We start from the raw sequence: 22,285 nt of genomic DNA, 5'->3' as shown, positions 1-22,285 counted from the left end.
TTAATTACACTGTTCATGTGTGCAGCAAGTGTATTTATTGATATTAACTCCTTAGCAAAGTCAACTTGAAATTCTTGTTTTAATTACCTTAGTCTTCATCCACACAGCAGAACTACCACCCCCCGCCCCGGCCAATGATGCTCACTTTAACTGTGAGGGCTCAGTACTGTGGAATTCTGGGACTTGTAATTTTGCCTTCTTTGTTAGAGAGATCTGATGCCATAAAAAAGTGGAATTTCCAGAATTCCATAGCATTGAGCTATGGAAGTTAAAGTGGTGCCAAGCTGGTTTATTTCTGCAGTGCATATACATCTTTACATAATCCACATTTTCTTTATTCCTTTTGTTCCCTCCTTTTTTACTTTTCTTATTTTTATTTTATTCAGGGGGCATCTTACCTTCCCATATTTTCCATCACTTTGGTTGGTAAGGGCTTCTTCATCTCTTGACTTCTCTCACTGATAACCTGTTACTGATTTATTATGCCCTGGCATTCTTCTGCAGTGACCATTAATTATTTTTCATCTTATTCCATTTTTATCTCTTTGTAGTTAATTTATGTACACAAAGATAGCAGAGAGATTTGATTATACTGCCATATCCCAGATGGCAAACCACAAACCCTTGAGATTTGTTAAATCCATGTGTTATGAGATGTTGATTTCAATATTTAATAATCTATTTCTTTAAAAAAATATTGAATTGATTCTTTGATTTGGATTGGAGTAGTCACGACAGATTATGTATATTACAGAAGCAAGAAATTTTTCATCAACTTGTGAAGCAACAGAAAAAGGAAAAACGAAATTTCTGGGATTTTTCAAGACTAATAAAAGAAACAATAAGGTAAATATCCTTCACATACTAAACTAGTAAACTTGCAAGTGTGTTTTGTTATAGAACTTGTATTTAATGCATGTTTTATAAGTCAATCATGGTCTTTTGTATCACCAGTATACATTTTGCACCTGTTCAGAACTACAGTTCATACCCCCCTAGACCAATGATGCTCAAATGCTGGTTGTGCAGATGTTTAGGACATCAGATTCCAGAATTATTGACCATTGGTCATTATGTCAGGGACTTTGGAAATTGAAATTCAAAATATCTGGAAGACCAAAGATGCAAAATCACTGTTCCAGATTTTGGAGTTTTCCTTTCCTTTTTCTGTTATACAAGCTCTAATGAAAGACTGCTCTTCAGTTCTGTTTGGACAGCCACAATGGTACCATGTATGGCACTTCTGTCTGTGAGTAGGAGTTTTCAGCATTTTGGGAGCTGTTTCCCCCATTCTTATTTCTCCGTCTTTACATTTTTGTTTTACTGGTGTAGTGGATGTTTCAGGGCTTCTGGTCTCTAAAGCCTTTTTAAGAGACTTGTATTGTGTATTTTAGTGTGTAGCTATTCTTCTCAAAGATATACATGCTTCCTTTACCTGGGAAATAGCAGAGTACAGTTGATTTGTGTTCCACTCATTTAGGTTTCAAAGTAGGCTTGTGATAATAAGATTGAAAGAAAACATCTCTAGTTGGTCAAAGAGTTGCCTAATAAACTGCCTGAATAGGTTTAAATGCTAATTGCATTAACTATTGTATAAAGAGTTGCACAGTGTAATGTTCAAATGTGAAATATTTGAAAGAAGAACAGAAGCTTCTATTTTATTAGTCAATACGGCGTGCCTGAACCAACAAGAGGGAACATATATACACAGACTATGCCTTCCAGCATGGATGACAAGTGCAGTTCTTTGTGAATCACACAAATGGGTTATCCTGTGCCTGTGCAACGGATGTTCAAAACCCTCTAGAACAATGATGGCGAACCTTTTAGGCACCGAATGCCTAAACTAAACGGCCTTCCGGCACCAGGTGTTACCCCATGCTGGAGGTGGAACATCTGGGAGAAAGGGACATCAGGGGTGGGACTTCCACCCTATGGAGGTGAGACTTTTGTGGTGGGATGTCTTCCTGCCCCCCTACACCTTCCTGGGCCTTCAGTTGCCTCTCCAGAGGCAGCTGAAGGCCCCTGGAGGAGGAGGAACAGGTGTGCGTGCCTGTTCCACCTCCTCCCCAGCCTCCTCCCTGGCCTTCAGCTGCTTCCCTGGAGGCAGATGAAGGCCTGGGTTAGCTGGGAGGAGGGGGAACAGGCACTTGACTTTTACTCTTCTTCCTTGCTTCCTGTGCCAGAGAAAATGGCTTTATGTGTCATCTCTGGCACATGTGCCATAGGTTTGCCAACATGGCTCTAGAGCTATTATATAAGCGTTTTGGCAGGAAGTCCCTCCCACTCTCTGAGCAACCTATCAGCTTACTTCCCACCTAAACCTTCAGTTCCTTTTTGTCCACTGAACCATCAGCATCTCAGGAACATGTCAGAATTTACTTTTCCTGTCAGACTTTGGCTTCTGTGTTTGACTCAGTCTGTCTTGAGTATTGGTGATTATTTCTTCATTCATCTCAGATACTTTAAAAAGAGTACGAGGCATTCTGGTGAAATACTGGAGTTAAATGGCCACTTGCCTTGCCTTTTGTGCTTGGTATAGGCCAGTTGTAATACAGTGGCAAAGTTAGCAGCTTTACTTTATGAGCAAGGCAGTTATTGAAAGAATTTGGGCTAAATAAGGAAGAAGGAAAAATGCCTGGAGGATCTGGGAAAACATCTGGAAGAAAAGGAGCTGGAGAGAACGGGATAGCATCTGGAGGAGTTGGAGAAGAAATAGTGGTTGGAGTGCTGGAGGAAAAGAAATCCTGGGAGCAGTTGGAGGAGCCAGAATTTTGTAGATGGAAGATAGAATCACTACAATCAAATAAAAAGCTAAGTTTTATATTTATGAGCACTCGGGGGGCAGGCAGTTTTGGACCTTTGGATGTCTTTGCCATCCCTTGGCATCCGGGGCTAGGGCAAAGTGCCCTAGTGAATGGAAGTGGGAAGATGAATCGGATATGGGGAGGGAGGGGGGAAGGATAGGGGATGGGATTTGTGTGTGGGGTGCAAAAATTGGAGCCATTACAAATAGAAATAAATTGGATTATGTCAAATACACTGAAAAAATCAACTTTAAACACCAAAGGTCTTGGTTCGGTGGTTAAATGAAGAAGGATTGAAGCATTACTAAAGACAGACGCACCAGATATTATTATATATTATTATATATTTTTTACAAGAGATGCCCCAACGGAAGAAGGGAGAAAATGAATTGGAATGGGCAAGGAGTTATGGGAAAGCATTTGGAAATTCTAAATCAAGGGGGGTAGCAATAATAATTGCAAAAAATGTAATTTTGTAATAAAAATGTATTAAAAGATGATGATGAAAGATATATAATAATACAAGGGGAATTAGGGGAGGATAAATATGTATTGGCAAATGTATACGCCCAAAAGAAAAATAGAAAGAATTTTATGAGAACGTTCTAGAAAAAGTGGAAAAGGTACAAGAACAATATGTGGTATTGGCAGGCGATTTTAACATGCAATAGGATAAAAGATAAATCTAATCCCTCAGTAAAGGAGAGATATAGAAATGTAACAAATTTAAACAAAATAATGAACAAAAGGGAATTTAAAGATGTATGGAGATTAGTAAAAGGAGATGAAATAAAATATACATATTATTATTCTGTACATAAGACATATACAAGAATAAATTATATTTTTGTATCAAAAAACATGATAAAAAGTTTTAAATGCAGAAATAACAAATATAATGGTAACAGACCATGCCTTGGTGAATGTAGAAATAGTTGTTAAGAAGGATTATGAACAAGTAAAAAGGTGGAGGTTAAATACTAAGATATTGAATTATAAGGAAATTGTAGAAAAAATTGGAAAGGAATGGCAAGAAACATGGGATATAAATGACAAAGATGTGATAAAAAGGTTGTTATGGGATACTATGAAAGCAGTCACATGTATAAAAGAAACATATAATCTTAAGAAAAGACAAGAAGAAAGAAAGAGGAAATCAGAAAAGGATATAGAGGTATTGGAAAATAGATATATAATTAACAGAGCTAACCAGATATATGTAGAATTAAGAGCAAAAAGGGAAGAGTTGAATAAAATAGAAATAAATGAAGTACAAGAAAATTTGATCTATTTAAGAAGAGAATTTTTTGAATATAGTAATAAAGACTCAAAAATGTTGGCCAGGTCCACACAGAAGAAGAAAATGGAAAGTATGATAAACATGATTAGAGATAAATCTGGTAAAATATGTAGATTGATGAAAGAAAAATTAAAAAATTTTGAAGAATTTTAGAAGGAATTATATCAGGCAGGAGAGAATCATTTGGATAAAATAGGGAAGTATGTGGAAGAAAATTGGGGGCAAAAATTAGAGGAAGAAGATAAAGAATTACTGGAGCAACCCATTGAGAAGGTAGAGATAGTGGAAGTAATTAAGAAATTGAAAAATGGGAAAGCTCCAGGAATGGATGGATTGGGACCAGAATATTATAAATTGTATGAAAAGATATTAATTCCAAAATTGTTAGAATTATATAATGGAATAATGAACAGGGAGAAGATACCAGCATCATGGCACCAATCATTAGTAATTTTAATACCAAAGGTAGATAAAGAGTTAACTGACCAGGGTCATATAGACCATATCATTAATAAATCAAGATGCAAAGATTTTATCAGCAATAACAGCAAATAGATTGAATAAATGTATGTATAAATATATAGGAAAGGATCCATGTGAATTTGTGAAAGGAAGACACATGCCTAATTTAGTAGGAAGAGTATTAAATAAAATACATGTAATAGGGGAGAAAAAAAAATAAGAGCAGGGATTTTGGCATTAGATATATTCAAAGCATTGAACTGTGTGGAATGGCCAACATTAAAAATAATTATGAAAAGATTTGGAATGGGGGATAAACTAAGGGGATTAATAGATCAATTATATTCTGATAATTCATTATGAAGAATGGTAAATGATGGGATAACAAGTGAAATAAGAGTGACAGGAAGTACAAGACAAGGATGTCCTTTATCACCAATATTATTTGCAATTGTTATAGAGATGTTAGTGAATGTTATAAGGAATGATAATAGTTTAGAAGGAATAGGACTTTAAAAAAACCCACAAAATTAGTTTATTTGCCGATTATACATTATTAACTATTAAAGATTTATTGGATAGACTGGGAAAAATAAAAGAACATTTAAAGATATTTGGCAAATTGACAGGGTTGCAGATTAATTGGAATAAATCAGAAATGATATTTAATTATACAAAAGAAGATGAATATGAATTTATAAAACAGAAAAGCTTAGAGATAAGATTCAAAAGTAGTATAAAACATTTAGGAATAAATATAAAGAAAGATTTAAAAGAAATGGAAGGTAAGAATTTGGTAGTATTAAGGAAAGAAGTGGAGAAAAAATCGGCAGAATACAACAAAATCCAACTACCTTGATTTGGAAGAATAGCATTAATCAAGATAAAAATATTACCAAAATTAATTTTTTTATTTAGAATGATACCATAAAAGTGTCAGAAACCAAATTGAATAAATGGCAACAATTGATGAATATATTTTGTAATGGAGGGAAAAGAACAAGATTAAACAAACAATTTTGGTATAAAACACAAAGAGAAGGAGGGTTAGGACATTGTGAGGCTAATCAATTGAGATATGTGATAGAAGGTATGTTGGGTAGGACAGACTTAGAATGGTTAGAATTAGATATAGAGGAAGTAGATATGAGAATATGGTATATATTTTTAAGGAGTTTACTAGGAAAGACATTAAAATAATTGGAAACCCATTTATGAAAAATATATTAGAAATATGGTGTAAATATAAAAAAGACTTAATGAATGAAGATTCAATAATAACACCAATAATAATGGAAAAGAAATTCCCCCCAAAATTGAGAGAATTGTTAGATAAAGAATTAAAGGAAAGGAAAATAGAAAGAATAGAAAATTGGATAGATGTAAGAGTAGAAAAAGGAAACATAAAATAAAAAAGTATGGGGATAAAAATTTCATGGTTTCATTATATGCAAATAGAACAATGGATTAAAAAACTGGAGGAAAAGGAATGTAGAAAAGAAAAGTACACACAATTCGAATAAATAATTCAGAAAGGAAGAGAAATGGAAGAAAATGAGAACGTAAAAGGAATCACTAATAAAATCTATAAAATGTTGATGGAGAATAAAGGAGGGGAAATAAAAGAAAATATTTTGAAGGGATTATGGGATGAAGAATTAGGATGTAAAATAAATAATAATAATAATAATAATAATAATATATATATATATATATATATATATATATATATCCTATATCTGTTCATTTATTTGTTCTGCCTTGGTGTAGGATCTTACATTTCAGTCAGTTGAAATCCATCCTGTTAGCTTTAGCCCTGCCCTCTAATCTGTCAGTGCCATTTTAATAATAATTAATAATTTGTTTTATTTATATACCGCTATTCCAAAGATCATAGCGGTGAACAGCAAGTAAGCTAATTAGCAAGTAAGCTAATTTGCCCCCAACAGTCTGGGTACTCATTTTAGCGACCTCGGAAGGATGCAAGCCTGAGTCGAGCTTGGGCCCTTTTGCTGGTCTTGAAGTCGCAACCTTGTGGTTTTGAGTAAATGGCTGCAGTACAGGCATTTAACCACTGCGCGCCACCAGGGCTCCTTGGTGATAAGGAATGGAATAGAATTTGGGAACAAAGACATTTGAAACATTTATCGGTTCGGATAAAAGAAAATTATTATAAATTGATTTGGAAATGATATTTGACTCCAGTGAGACTACATAATATTGATAAGAATAATTCAAAAAATTGTTGGAGAGGCTGTCAAGAAGTAGGGTCATACATGCATATGTGGTGGCAATGTAAATATGTACAAAATTTTGGGAAAAAGTGATATTAGAAATAGAAAATGTTATGAATATAAAAATAGATAGAAGACCAAATATAGTTTTGTTATCATTATATAACTTAGAGAAATGGAAAAAAGAAGAAAAAGCTTTGGTAACCAGTTTGCTTACAACAGTGAGATTAATCATTGCAAGACTTTGGAAAACAAAAATAAATGTAGGAGTGGAGGATTGGTATAAAGAGGTATGGACATTAGTGATTAATGATAAATTGACATGTAAATTGAAAGTAAAAGAAGGACTATGGAAAAGTCTATGCGACGTCTGTGGTGGTAAGATCTCGGGACAGGATCCCCACTCTTTGTGCCTTCTCTGCCTCGGCGAGGCCCACAATCCCAAGCTTGTGCCCTTTGTAAGTCGCTGACTCCTCAAGCCAGGAAAAGGACAAGACTAAGTCTAAGGACTCAAGCTTTAAGAAGGATTCGGCCCATAAGGATACAAGCTCCCTTGCGGATTCAAGCTCAAAATCCTCCAAGAAGAAGCATAGGCCCTTGGATTCAGGGGATGGCTCTCCTCAGGGCTCGTCAAAGAAGAGGCCTTTGGATTCCACTGAAGACTCCTCTCATGGCTCTTCCCATAAAAAGGCTCATACCAAGACTCCCGATGGCGCTCAGTCTTCCTCTAAGGACCAGGGTTCGCCTTCGGTACCCAGACGCGTCGGTACCACTCTCTACCTGGGCCGGTCTCACCCCTGTAGCCTCTCCACCTGCTACTTTGGCCTTCCATCAAGACCCTGATGAGGACGTTGACGCTGCCACTCGTTCACCTCCTCGCCGATCACTGACGCCAGTCCCTCGGGTTCAAGTTCATGAAGCAGAGGTTCATCAGCCCCCCCCCCTCTTCTCTCACCATGAAGACTCTGACTGCCATTACCTTCTCCTGAGGCTGAGTGGATGTAACCTGCCCAAGGTCACCCAGCGGGTTTCATGGCAGAGCAAGGAATTGAACCCTGGTCTCTGGAGTTGTAGTCTAACATTTAAACCATTATGCCACACTGGCTCTTATTTCAAAGGATTAGTCATCCAAAACTAACTAGAGGGTGCAGGTGCATAGAAATAGCATTAAGAAAAGAAAAGCCCTCCCTTCATCCTCCATCTTGAGGGAGAGAGAGGCAGGCTAGCTCCAACTGTCTGCCTGGAAGAAGAAAAGCCCTTTATAAATAAAGGTTAATAATAATAATAATAATAATAATAATAATAATAATAATAATAATACTATGATAGTGAGACGGACAGAAATTTGTCAGTTAGCCGGAAAGTTGTGCAGTGTCGCTTGGGCCCTAAAGCCACTGTATTGCCAATGCCAAAGCCCACTTGCCATCGACGCCGAAATCTGCTCCAAGGTCACGGTCCACTCCACCACCAACAGCTCTGGTACCTTCTCCTGCTTCGGTTCCAACTCCTTGTTCTGTTGCCACTGCTACCCAGACACGCCATTCTTCTTCTCACGTGGACCTGGATGCTGATGCCTCGGAATCCGACCATGAAGGCTCGCATCATGGGGATCCTTGTACATCACAGATTGACTCGGGTTCTTCTGATGAGCTGGCCCCTCAGTCTCCGCAGGAGTTGTTTCAACCTGGGGCTTCATCTCCCACTGACGATGTGTGTATGTTTTCCGAGCACATCATTAAGATGGCTAACACCCTGGACCTCCAGATCACTTACATGGAGGATGACGCCGCCGACCCTATTGAGAGACGGATTCACGGCAAGGTCCCGCCGCCGCCTTCTATCCCACTGCTGCCGTCACTGGAAAGAATAGCTAAGCGCTCTTGGGACTCACCTGCCTCGCTGACACCTGCCACTAGGAAGATTGAATACCTTTACAGGATTACGCCTTCCCAGTCTTGGTTATTGGCACATCCTAAGCAAAACTCTGCCATCGTCGATGGTTCCCAGCAGTCTTTCATGCCAAAGACATCTACCTCACATCTACTGAGAGGCCAAGAAGGTGGACGGCCTAGCCAAAAAGGCCTATTCCTCCTCGGTCCTGGGACTTAAAGTTGCAAATTACAATAACTCTATGGGAGCTTACATACAGTGCTTAATGGAAAAGATCTCCCCTATCATTCCAGACATCCCAGATGACTGTCAGCGTGTCCTGACTGAGATCAGGGATGAGGCCCATTCCATTGGAAGTTGGGTGATCACCTCTGCCCAGCACTCGACGGATTGTTCAGCCAAGTCCATGGCGGCTGCCATTGCTCTTAGGAGATATGCTTGGCTCCACTCTTCAGATCTGAATCCAGACGCGAAGGCCAACATCGAGGACATGCTTTTTGATGATGCAGGCCTGTTCAACAAGGAAGCTGCACATATAAGCAATTTCATATAGGGCTTCAGAAGAATTATGCAACTGTTAACACTCCCTGAATAGAACTTAAAACATCAAGATGGTGAAAAATCACAGGGGGGCTATATTTTATTTTTTGCTGACCTATAAATACTATTTTCTGTTCCAAGAAAAAGGGAAGACAAAAAAAATCAACATAAATTTTATTTTTAAGTACTAGGTTGACTAGTTGCAGCATAGGATGTACATCTGGATAACAAACTCAGTACAATGACCAGTTCTCCTAAATTTCAAAGCTATTCAGCCTGGCAGTCATATTCATGTTATTATTATTATTATTAAACTTTATTTCTATAGCGCTGTAATTATACACAGCGCTGTACAAAGTCGGTAAAATTAGGAGTAAATAAAAGCCTGCCCAAGGCGTACATTCTAAGATAATAACAATTAAAAGAGGAATAGATAAAATTACCACATAGAAAGGAAAAAAACAGATTAAAAACATCAAATATCAAACAATGCAAACAAGCAATGAATGTCAGGCAGGTTTAAAAGTTGATGTAACTTCTAGTATATTCAGAGCTTGCTGAAAGTTTTGAAAAGATTGCTGTAGGATAGGTGTCCATATGAAATCACTTCAGAACAGCAATTTTTGGTTTTGTTTCAAATAGCTATTATGAGAACTAGCTCTGAAATATTATTGTAAGAATTTTTTAATTAGTTTTTGCATCTGTTTACAGCCAGTTACCACAGTTCCACATTCTTCTTCAGTGAATCCATGTTCTGTTCTATCGGGACCATCACTGTCTCTTGGGAACATCTCAAGAATGACTGGAAGCAGTGAAATAAAAAAGCGGAGAGCACCTCCTCCACCAGCAATACTTTCTCATTTGCTGAATGTGGAGGCAAATGGAGAAGAAAACATTCTAAGTCAAGTAAGTATTGTATCTTGAAAATCCAAATTGAAATATGAACTCTCAGTAACATCTCCATGTAATCATATGCCAGCTGTATGTGTTGGCAGAGTTTGGTCCATCAGTTGTTACAGCAGAAAGTGGTGCCCTTCAAATGAATGGCTCACCCATATTCCTATAAATGCTTGAGAAAAGTTATAGCTATCAAGATTTTAAATTATAGTAGCCCCTCGGTGTCCATTCTGGACCCCCCCCCCCACGGATACCAAAATCCATGGATGCTCAAGTCTGAATTGTCCTTAATGGTGGTGCGACAGGAAGAACACAATCCAGCAAGCGTACCAGCAATGGTGGCAGGCATTTTTTGCTCTGTACATCCTCCAGAGAGGGGGGTGGACCAGAAGATTGGGAGGGGGAAGGGAAGAACGGCTGAAAAGAAGTTTAAGATGTGGGTGCTGGAAATTCAAATTAAACAAGGGTGGGTTGAGATGAAGGGAATTAATATCTTTTCACTCAATGTTAATGGTTTGAGTACTCCAGTCAAGCGATATAGATTGTATAAATTATTAGGAGACAAGAATGTGGACATCCCTATGGTTCAGGAAACGCATAAAAAACAAAATAAATCCAAGCTCCTTAATTATGCTAACTGGGATAAACATTTTGAATCCAGAGGAACTAATAAAGCTAGAGGAGTTGCTATTTTAATCAGGGAAGGAATTAACTTCCAGGTGGAAAAAAAAGTAAAAGATACAGACGGGAGGTATATATTTATTAACGGGAATCTAATGAATCTGAAAGTTACCTTTGCCTGCATTTATGCACTGAATACAAACCAGTGCAAATTTATAGACAAGTTTTTTTCAAAACTGGATCACTTTAGTGAAGGAGACTTGTTTGTTGATGGAGATTTCAATTTTAATTTAAGCAAACCAAAGTTAGGTGGGGTAAAATATAGACATTCAGGAATAAATTTGAGTAAATGGAATATGATAGAAGGTTATGAAAAGATAGGGAATAACTCCCTTGATAATACATTTTATTCTACAAGACACAAGAAATTTACCTGGATAGATTTCTTTATAGTGAGAAAAGAGAATACGATACAGATAAATGATATCAAAACTGAGGAGATCTGGTTATCGGATCATGCACCCCTGTATGTGAAGTTAGCAATATCATCAGTAAAAAAATTAAAGACATGGAGATTCAATCCTATGGTGACAATGAAAGAAGAGAACAAGGATGAGATAATTAAGGAAATTAAATCTTTTTTTTAAATAAATGATACTGGGGAAGTATCAATGCAGACTGTATGGGACACCTTCAAGGCAGTGATAAGAGGGAAATGCATGAATATGGAGATAGGAATTACGAAGGAAATATAGACAAAATTTGGTTAAGGAAGTGGAAAATTTACAGAAAGAATACCAAAAATATAAAAGGAAAAACATAAAAATACAATGGGACAAAAAGAAGAAAGAGTTAGAAAATTTAGACCAGGCTTCTAGTACGAGGAATTTATTTTATGCAAGGAATGATTTTCAAGCATAGGATACTAAGAGCATGGAAGCTTGGGCAAGATTTTTAAAAAGAGGGAAAAAAAGAAAAAAAATGGATTAACAAGATACAGGGAGAAAACGGTGAGATATTTTATGAAGGTGATAAAATAAGAGAAATAATGGAAAAGAGAGTGCAGCTGTTAGAGCCAGGAGGGACACTGGTGGGAGCGGCGTCCTCAAAAGCCGGCCTGCTGGACTTTCCCCAAACCCGCCAAAGAACCAGCACCAGAACAATAAAGAGCGCAGCTGTTGGAGCCAGGAGAGGAGAGGGACGCTGGTGAGAGCGGCATCCTCAAAAGCCGGCCTGCTGGACTTTTCCCCAAACCCACCAAAGCGTCAGAGCCAGAACAACAAAGAGTGCAGCTGTTGGAGCCAGGAGAGGGGAGGGACACTGGTGGGAGCAACATCCTCAAAAGCCGGCCTGCCGAACCTTCCCTAAACCTGTTCACTCCAGAGCGCCAGTGCACTACTTTATTACAACATGGCTCAGTTTGTGTTTTTGCAATGTGAGAAGTGGGGATGATGCTATTGGGTTAACACTATTCCCCCACCCCTGTGATTTACTATGATAACTGTTTAAAATTAGATGATATTGATAGCTGTATTAAAGGAGGGTAGATTAATAACATGAGTTAACCAGCCTAGTTAGATCATTTTGAGAGCTTAATAGCTGTATTAGAATTATGTATAGGAATACCCTCTGTACACTGATACTACTTTTACTTCAGCTACAGATGGAAAAAAATGGGAGTGGGAGGGGAATTAAAGTTAAAAATATAGGAGATAATATGTCTGAGGATCTTGGATATGTAGCGTCAATTGGAGTAGTGTGGAGCAATAGGAGATATAGTGTTAACAGAGTGGAAATACACCATAAGGGAAGGTGAGACCGATGCTTAATATCTATCCCGCCTTCCATCCACCCTATTAACCCAAGAGAACCGAGGGTCATCCCAACCATACCACAGACCCTAAACCTGCTCCTCTGTAATGCCAGGTCGGTGAGGAATAAAAGTTATACAATCTATGACCTATTGGAGGAAGAAGATGTTGACCTGGCTTGTTTTATGGAAACCTGGCTGGGGGAGGATAGCAGTGCGCCCTGGGCTAAAGTCCTCCCAGCCGGGTATGCCGTCAAGGAGCAGGTTAGGGAAAGGGGGGGGGGGTTGCCTTGGTCCATAAAAGTAACATCACTTTGACCAGGAGACCTATCCGGAAAACTGCTCACATCAAGTGTATTTACCTGACCTTGAAGGCTAGGGACAATCTAGGGATTCTGTTGGTTTACCGTCCAACCATTGGAGTCTCCCAGGCTTCTTGTACTGGGAGACCTCAATATCCCCTTTGAGGCCAACTCATCAGATCCAATAGGTGCAGCTCTGGAGTTCATTAATACCATGACATCTATGGGCCTGTCCCAATTAGTCTCAGGGCCTACATACTCTGCTGGTAATACACGCGATGTGGTCTTCAGTATGGATCAGGAACATCCGTGGGCAGAGCTAACCTATACCTCTGCCCTGTCATGGACGGATCACTTTCTGGTCAAAGTAGGACTAAAGGCCACTAGCCATGTTCATCTTGGGGGTGGAGGACCTATTAAAATGGTCCGCCCTCAAAAGCAGAGGGTGTTATAGGGGGAAATGACAGCAATTCTGTTGAAGCCTTGGCTGATACTTGGAATCACGATCATACCAAGGCCATAGACACCATCACTCCTGAGCGTCCTTACTGGCCCACTTCTAACAAAAAAACCATGGTATAGAGAAGATCTTGGAAAAAAGGAAGTGGACTGTGTAACACCTAGAGTGCCGCTGGTGGAAACATTGACGTTTATCTGACAAGACACTCCTTGAGACCTTATTGGCATCTTATGGAGTGGCAATAGATGCAGCAAAGAATTCATTCTATGCATGCACGTATTGCGCCCGCAGAGTTTCATCCAGCAGAACTGTTTAGGGTGGTTAAAGAGCTAACTCAGTTGCCTCCCACCCGAAGCCTACTATTACAACCAACTAAGGCCTGCTGTGATGCTTTTAACAACTTTTTCACGGATAAAATCTCTCAGATAAGGTCCGATTTGGATGCGGGCATTTTAACAGAGACAGAAAGAGAGGTGTCCAGTGACTCTGTGGACTATATTAGACTGGATCAATTTGAGTTTGTAAATACCGATGAAGTGGAGAAGATTCTTGGTATCGTTAGGAAGACGACATGCCCCCTCGATCCTTGTCCATCATGGTTCACCGTCCAGGGAGGGGATGCAACAAAAATACGATTACAATCTATAATTAATGCGTCCCTCAGGGAGGGGAAATTTCCATCGCAATTAAAGCAGGCAATTGTAAAACCACTTAAAAAAAACAAACCTCCCTAGATCCCCTGACAAGGAATAACTACAGACCGGTCTCCCTTTTACCATTCTTGGGCAAAGTGATTGAGAGGGTGGTCGCCTCCCAGCTCCAGGTTATCTTGGATGAAACCAATTACTAGGACCCATTTCAAACCGGCTTCAGGGTGGAATATGGAGATGAGACTGCCATGGTCGGCTTAGTCGATGATCTCCGTCTGAGCATCGACAGGGGAAGTGTGACCCTGCTGGTGCTTTTGGACATCTGAGTGGCCTTCAATACCATTGACCACGGTATCCTTCTAGATCGCCTGAGGGATCAGATCCTACCTCTCGGGCAGGGTCCAGATGGTGTTGCTTGGGGACAGATGTTCAACCAAGAGGGAGTTCATATTGGGTGTCCCTCAAGGTACGATAATGTTCCCAATGCTATTTAATATTTACATGAAGCCGCTGAGAGAGATCATCTGGAGGCATGGGGCACGGTGTTATCAGTATGCTGATGACACCTAAATCTATCTCTCCATGTCACCAACTATTGCAGTGACTAAGGATGGTATCTCTCCTCTGGAGGCCTGCCTTGGGTCGGTAATGGGCTGGATGAGTTGTCATTTCATATAGATGAGACTGCCAGGAGTGCCTGGTATCAGCTTTGGCTAATATGCCAATGGTGTCCCTACCTGGACCGAAAGGACCTAGAAGCAGTAGTGCTTGCACTGGTAATCTCTCGTTTGGACTTCTGTAACTTGGGGCTACACTTGTACCAAGTCCGGAAGCTTCAACTGGTTCAAAATGCCGCAACCAGATTGGTCACCGGTACATCTAGGTTTGACCATATAACACCAGTGTTAAAATCTCTTCACTGGCTGTCAGTTATCTTCCGGGTGCAATACAAGGTGTTGGTCATTGCCTTTAAAGCCCTACATGGCTCAGGCCCGAGTTACTTTCAGGAATGCCTCTCCCTACACAATCCGCCCTGCACTCTCAGGAAGTATTTGCTAGAACATCATAACACCAGGTTAATCACAACTTCCCACAGGGCGTTTTCAGCAGCGAGCCCAACACAATGGAACAGCCTACCAGAGGAGATCCATGGTATTACCTCCTTAGAGGCCTTTAAGAGAGCACTCAAAACGGACCTCTTTCGGCGGGCTTACCCAACAGACTTTGTATGAAAGCTAATGAGAAGAACCCACTCTCAACTTTGTTTATGAAAAATAGGTTTTAGAGCAGTAATAGGAATTGGTAAATTCAGTGTCAATTTTTAATGATGTATGAATATCTTGTATCATTTGTATTATTTTGTATTATTTTACTGCTGTAATCCCGCCTCGATCTTTGGAGAGGTGGGAAATACAAATATATTATTATTATTATTATTATTATTATTAAGTGAGACATTAAATCAGAGGATAAATATTCAGACTAAATTAGAAGAGGTGCAAAGAGAATATCTGAATGCACCCATAAGAAGGGAAGAGATTGAAAAAGTAATTGATGAATTGAAAGGAGTTAAATCTCCAAGCCCTGATGGGTTTACTAGTATTTTCTACAAGATAGTCAAAAACTAACTAAGCAACTACATGACTGAAACATTTAATGAAATATTGGCCTGTTACAGACTGCCAGAATAAAGCTGCTTCGGGTCTCTTTGGAGGTATGCTATTTAAATGATGCGTGGGTCCTAAGAGACCGGAGGTTGCGCCAAAGCCACACTCCATTCCTAGGCACTGGAGTGCAGCTTTGGTGCAGCTTCCGGATTCTTAGGATGCATGCATCATTTAAACAGCATACCTCCAAAGAGACCCGAAGCAGATTTATTTTGGCAGTCTGTAACAGGCCATTATGTACAAAGTTAATACCTAAGACCTGGAAAAAAGCAGATATAATAAAACCCCTGATAATCCTGAATCTTACCATCCTATTACTCTGTGTAATCAAGATTATAAAAACTTCAGCTAAAATGCTAAAAACTCTATCAAAATTAATTGGAGAAGATCAATATGGATTTATTAAAGGGAGAGCTATTGAGGATTCCATTAGAAATGTTTTCAGTGTTATATATCATGCAAAATAACATAAGAATAAAGTGGCATTAATTAAATTGGACATATATAAAGCCTTTGATTCAGTGAATCATAACTATTTCTATAAAATTTGTACAGAATTTGGGCTAGGGAGTCAATTTAGTGAGGTAATAAAAGAAATATATACAGACAATGAGGACCAAGGTATAGTTAATGGGAATAATTCTAGGAATATTAAATTTAAGAGTGGGATGAAACAAGAATGTCCTCTCTCCCCTTTATTGTTTCTATTAGCAATAGAACTTTTGGCAAATGAGATCAGGGATGAAAAAGAAAGGATACTGTGTTGGTAAAGAGGAATTGAAATTAAATTTGTTCGCAGATGACGCATTGATAACTACTGAAGATCCATTCAGAAGTGTTAGCAAATTAGTAGAAGTAATTGAGAAATTTAAGAAGTTATCTGGTCTTACAATAAATATGCAATAATCAGAAATATTGTTCCTAAATACCAAATGGGAAGAACAGAGAAAAATAAAAATTATTACTGGTTTTAAGTTAGGCATAAAGAAGACGAGGTATTTGGGAGTAATTTTAACCAAAAATTTGAATAACACAGTACAAGGCAACTATAATCAGTTATGGAAAAAGATAAATTAAAAAAATGAATACATGGCCAAGTAAAAAATGGAATATGCTTACAAATATATTTATTTCAAACAATTCCAGAAAGGATCCCCACAAAAATGATAAGAGGATAGGACAGAACAATTCATCAAGAAGAAGGTGGTTGCGGTATCCCCTCTTTAGGGATATATTTCGAAGCAACCCAAGTGAAAAGAATAATAACATTTGAATATGAAAGGGAGAAGAAATGGGTAAGGTAAGAAAGGTCAATAAATAAAATGGAATACAGCTCAGTAATTAGATTGAGTGGACAGAAGCATAAAGCATAAAGATTGGCCCCTTGAATGTAACTAAACAAATCTGGGATAAATGGCAAAACATAATGGTAAATGGAAACGTTAAATGGTTTCCTATAGAAAGTTTGAATACAAGCAATAATGATGACTTAGGGAGAACACTAAAGAAAATAAAAAATGAGGGCATTAAATAGTTTTTTGATCGTTTTTCGGGCTATGTGGCCATGTTCTCGAAGAGTTTCTTCTTGTCATTTCACCTTCATTTGTGGCTGACATTTTCAGAGCCACAGATGCTGGCGAAACGTCAGGAAGAAACTCTTCTAGAACATGGCCACATAGCCCGAAAAACCCACAAAAAATTATAGATGCTGCCCATGAAAGCCTTCAACTTCACTAAGGTATTAGAGTTATAGGTGACCTGCTTGATGAAGAGGGCAACCCATGTGGGATGGAGAGTCTCACCAATTTAATTGAAAAGAAGAATTGGGTCCATGCAGCTGGAATTAATAAACTGTTAAAGGATATAGTTAAAAAATATGAAGGAAACACCATTGGAGAGGATCATCAAAAAGATGCTAAATGAAGGCAAAGGTATTATTGGATTTATATATAGAGTAATATTAGAGCATCAGTTTAAAATCGTAGACATTTTGAAAGGAGTTTGAGACAGAGATCTAAATTTAACAAGCAAAGATATACAATTGTGGATACAAGAGGTTAAGAGAAACAAGCACACTAGAGCAACAGATGAAATTAATACGGCGATGGTACCCCTTCTCAATTAGCACTTTTTTTTCTTTTTTTTTAATTTTTAAAAACTTTATTGATTAAAAATTCAAACAAACCAAATACATATAGCACATAGCAGTACATATCCAAGCGAATAAACTAACAGGGGCGCAAAGAAAAAAGAAAGCAAAAAAGGGAAAAAAGGAAAAAAAGAAAGAAAGAAAGAAGAGAAAGAAAAAGAAAAGAGAGAAGAAAAGAAAAATAGTATAAGAGAAAACATACCTATCTAAACATACATTAACACTTAAAATTACTTCCCGTCCTTCAAATTGAAGATACCTGTTTTTTATGTACTTTCTAGTTTTTCCATACCTTTTCAGTTAAATTTATTAATCTTTTCCCTTTAACCTCAATATTATGTGTTATATTCCTATCCTATTACAGCATCGTACTGTCCATTTAATTCGTTAATTTGTTACATTAGACCTTTAAATGTTTCCCTTTGCCAATATTTTACAAACTTTTCCTTCATTTGTACACTCTGTATTCTCCATCACTCTTATTTCCCTTCTAAAATTATTATATTCATTCAGAGGAGAGATGTCTTCCTTAGTCATTGTAGCAGTGGAGAAACAAATCTGGGTGTCATCAGCATACTGATAATACCCCACCCCATGTCTCTAGATGATTTTACCCAGTGCCTTCATGTAAATGTTAAATAGCATGGGAGACAGAATGGTGCCCTGAGGGACACCAGATTTTAGCTCTCTTATAGAAGAACAACTGTCTCCCAGCATCACCATCTGGAATCTGCCTGAGAGATAGGAACGGAACCACTGCAATGCAGTGCCCCCAATTCCCAACTCTCCCATTCAGATACCATCGGGCTGAGTTATTCGTCCTAGATAGACTAGAATTGCTTAACCAAAGGGAATTTAATAAATCAACTGTGTAAACATTATGTAAATCACAATGACTGGTGCTTGTTGCATACCACTGGCAAAAGAGAGGAGATATTCATAATGTACACTGGAGCAGAGCTCCATCCTGTTTTGGGGATGAAAATGGTCGCTACACACTCATGTAGTGAAAGGGGCCTATTTGATTACACCCAGGTGGCCCTGATAAACCTGTCACTCCAAAGTTGTATATACTAAATCTGTGGAAACTGAAACACATAAATGTTAGTGCCAATTTCTACCTAAGACTTGTCTGTGTGCAGTTCCTTCCTACTTTCCCTCTACCTGCTTTCCAACAGGCAGTGCCACTACAGTACTGCTATTAATCTATTTAAGACATGTTGTTCCATTTTAAATTGTTTATTTGCTTTCTAAATACATCTGCAACATTTCTGTATCAGAATAATTCTTAACATGAATGTATAAGCAAAGTTTTCACTATTTCTTGATCTTGTGCATTTCTTCAAATAAGCAAATAAGCAAAAACTGAACAAATGTCAAAATCCATTTTGTGGCACTTAAAGCCATTTAAAAACAGAGATGTTTTCATATAAATTGAGAATAGGTAAAATTAGGAAAAAAGTTATTATATTTCACCTTTCCCTATACAACAGACGTTTCAAGGCTCATCACAAAATGTTTTACAGAAGAAAAAAAGACGTGCTCCTCCCCCACCAATTCCTACTATGCCAAATAGGATGGAAGAAATAGGAGACAAGAGGAAAAGCACAGTTGGTAAGATTGCTTACTTTGAACCCAGTGCATCTGCCTCATGCTGCAGATTTTGTGTGCATTGCTAATAATACTGAATACATACTGAATGATATTGAATACTAATACATGGACTGTAGAATCTGGAAAAATGTTAATATGACAGAAAGAAAGTCTGGAAATTACAAAGTGTATTTTATGTAAAAGTTGAAGAATTTGCTAGAGTGTACATCTGATCTTTTATGATAAATTTAATAATAACTACAGTTTCAATAATCTTGATTTTTCATCTATACAATTGATTTATTAATGTTTGACATTACAATCCAGGCTAATTTAATATTTTCAAATTACACTGTGTGAGAAATTTACAGAGCAATTCTGCCCATGTTTACTTGGAAATACATTCAGTGAGTTTATTGAGGCTTGTGACCATGTAAATAGATATAGGTTACAATCTTAAATAGATTATTAATTCTCCAGTTAAATATGTTTAAATTGTCTGAATCGTGGCTTTGATTTGAATGTAGTTTTACCAGGTTTTATTACAAATGTGAGTGAGAGATGCACCTAAAATTAAGCACTTTTTAAAAAAGTCTTATTCTTATAAAAAGAGAGATTTTATGTTAATATCATGTAGGCTCTTAAGTTGTTTTCATATGCACTCAGACAATGCTTCACATATATCCAGCTACATGAATCACATATTCATTGACTTATGTATGTGAACAGAGTTGACAGAGGTATCTGATACCTAAAAAATAAGCCCAAGACCAATAGCCAAACACAGCAAAATAACATACTGCTCCCAAAATATAGTAAGTTTGTGCCACTGAAAATCTACTTGAGATCACTTGGAGCTATGCTTGATTAAATGCTTAGCAATCTGTTTGAGGTCTGAAGTCCATGAGATAACAGTATGCACTGGAGAAGTGATAAATCAGTCTTTTAAAAGAAAACTTTGTTCTGGTGCCTTAGGCTCATGTTTCATTAACTAACCAGGACATCAGTATATGAAAAACTTGAAAGAATAATTTGTCAAATTTGTTTATGCTGCAAATGCCTCTCAGTTTAGATAAAACCTCTTGAATTTATTTCCATATTTATGTTTAAAATGCTTTCATTTTATGTCCTTTATTTAAATGGTAACATATGTCCATTATATCATAACATAGAATCATAATGTTGGAAGAGACCAAGGGACCATGAAGTCCAACCCTCTGCCATGCAGGAACATTAATCAAAACACCCTGACAGATGGCCATCCAGTGTCTGTTTAAAAACCTCCAAAGAAGGAGACTCCACTACACTCTGAGGCAACATATTCCACTGTTGAACAACTCTGACCATCAGAAAGTTCTTCCAGAAATTTAGATGGAATCTCTTTTCCAGTAGTTTGCATCCATTGCTTCTTGTCCTAGTCTCTGGAGTCATGGAAAACAAGCCTCTTCCCTTTTCAATAAGACATCCCTTAAAATATTTTAATATGGCTAACAGGTCCCCTTTTAACCTTATTTTATGAAGCTGAACATTCCCAGTTCCCTAGGCTGCTCCTCATACACAGACCTTTCATCATTTTGCTTGCCCTCCTCTTGACACTTCAGCTTTTCAACATCCCTCGTGAATTGAGGTGCCCAGACCTGAACATTGTATTCCAGGTGAGGCCTGACCAGAATACAGTGGTAATATCACTTCCCTTGATCTAGATACTAAACTCCTATTGATGCAGCCAAGAATTGCGTAGGCTGACTGCTGACTCATGTTCAGCTTGTGGTCTACTAAGACTCCTGTGAGACTTGAGTATTCTAACACAAACATCAATAGCTATTGTAAAACAAAAATTTATTGTAGAGAAAGTAGAAATACACTGGATCACATTTTTGCTGAATCTGAAGAACTCCAAAGAGAAACCCCACTTTAAAACCCTGGCCCCCACCTTTTTTTCCTATTCAGCCCAAACAGTTCCTCCCAACTCACCCCCCTTCACAACAGAGGAGGGAATTCTACATCAAAGCAGTCCTAACGAAAGCACCATTTGGTTCATAGTCTCTTCTGCCTTGAGAGATCTATGGATATCAGAATAGAGGGTATCTGTTAAACATCACCCCATCATAAAACTGCCTGACTGGCGTGAATTGCTTGCTGTTCTCAGCTGGCAGTTCCGGATACGTGATCATCCTGAGCATAGCCCATGGTGGCAGCAACTCTTTCCTAGAATGCCTTTCCCTGAGAGGTTTAGAAACAGGTGTTGTTGACCTAAGATCCATCATGTCTATCTATCTATATATCTATCTACCCATGTACCTATATAACTATAAATGTGTGAGAGCTTACCCACTGGCCTTCCCTTCTGCAACCTCCCTTGTGTCTAGAAGCTATCCCTAATTATCTCACTAACTTATACAATCCTCATGGCAGAATACACCCTGAATCACTGCATGAAGGAGGATTCTGACAACTCCTAGATCCCTTTAACATATACTGTTGTTTAGCCAGAAGCATATCCTATATCTGTTCATTTATTTGTTCTGCCTTGGTGTAGGATCTTACACTTCAGTCAGTTGAAATCCATCCTGTTAGCTTTAGCCCTGCCCTCTAATCTGTCAGTGCCATTTTAATAATAATTAATAATTTGTTTTATTTATATACCGCTATTCCAAAGATCATAGCGGTGAACAGCAAGTAAGCTAATTAGCAAGTAAGCTAATTTGCCCCCAACAGTCTGGGTACTCATTTTAGCGACCTCGGAAGGATGCAAGCCTGAGTCGAGCTTGGGCCCTTTTGCTGGTCTTGAACTCGCAACCTTGTGGTTTTGAGTGCATGACTGCAGTACAGGCATTTAACCACTGCGCCACCAGGGCTCCATTTTGAATTTTAATCCTGTGCTCTGGGGAATTAGCAATCAC

General features: G+C 38.2%; 1 protein-coding gene across 2 annotated transcripts in view; it reads left to right on the top strand.

Moving 5' to 3' along the window:
* COBL (cordon-bleu WH2 repeat protein) overlaps positions 1 to 22,285 on the top strand; it is a 192,699-nt gene that overhangs the window by 77,626 nt on the left and 92,788 nt on the right. For both annotated transcript variants that reach the window (XM_089532471.1, XM_089532470.1), the window contains exons 6-8: positions 755 to 846; positions 9,945 to 10,139; positions 19,283 to 19,403. In XM_089532471.1, coding sequence (XP_089388597.1) covers positions 755 to 846; positions 9,945 to 10,139; positions 19,283 to 19,403 — 408 coding nt within the window. The remainder of the gene's footprint in view (positions 1 to 754; positions 847 to 9,944; positions 10,140 to 19,282; positions 19,404 to 22,285) is intronic.

This window comes from Sceloporus occidentalis, unplaced genomic scaffold (genome assembly GCF_023333645.1).
Source record: "Sceloporus occidentalis isolate IW3139 unplaced genomic scaffold, rSceOcc1.0.p SCAF_7, whole genome shotgun sequence".
Lineage (NCBI taxonomy): Eukaryota > Metazoa > Chordata > Lepidosauria > Squamata > Phrynosomatidae > Sceloporus > Sceloporus occidentalis.
The sequence above is the reverse complement of the archived record's forward strand: the minus strand, read 5'-3'. Positions and strand labels throughout refer to the sequence as shown.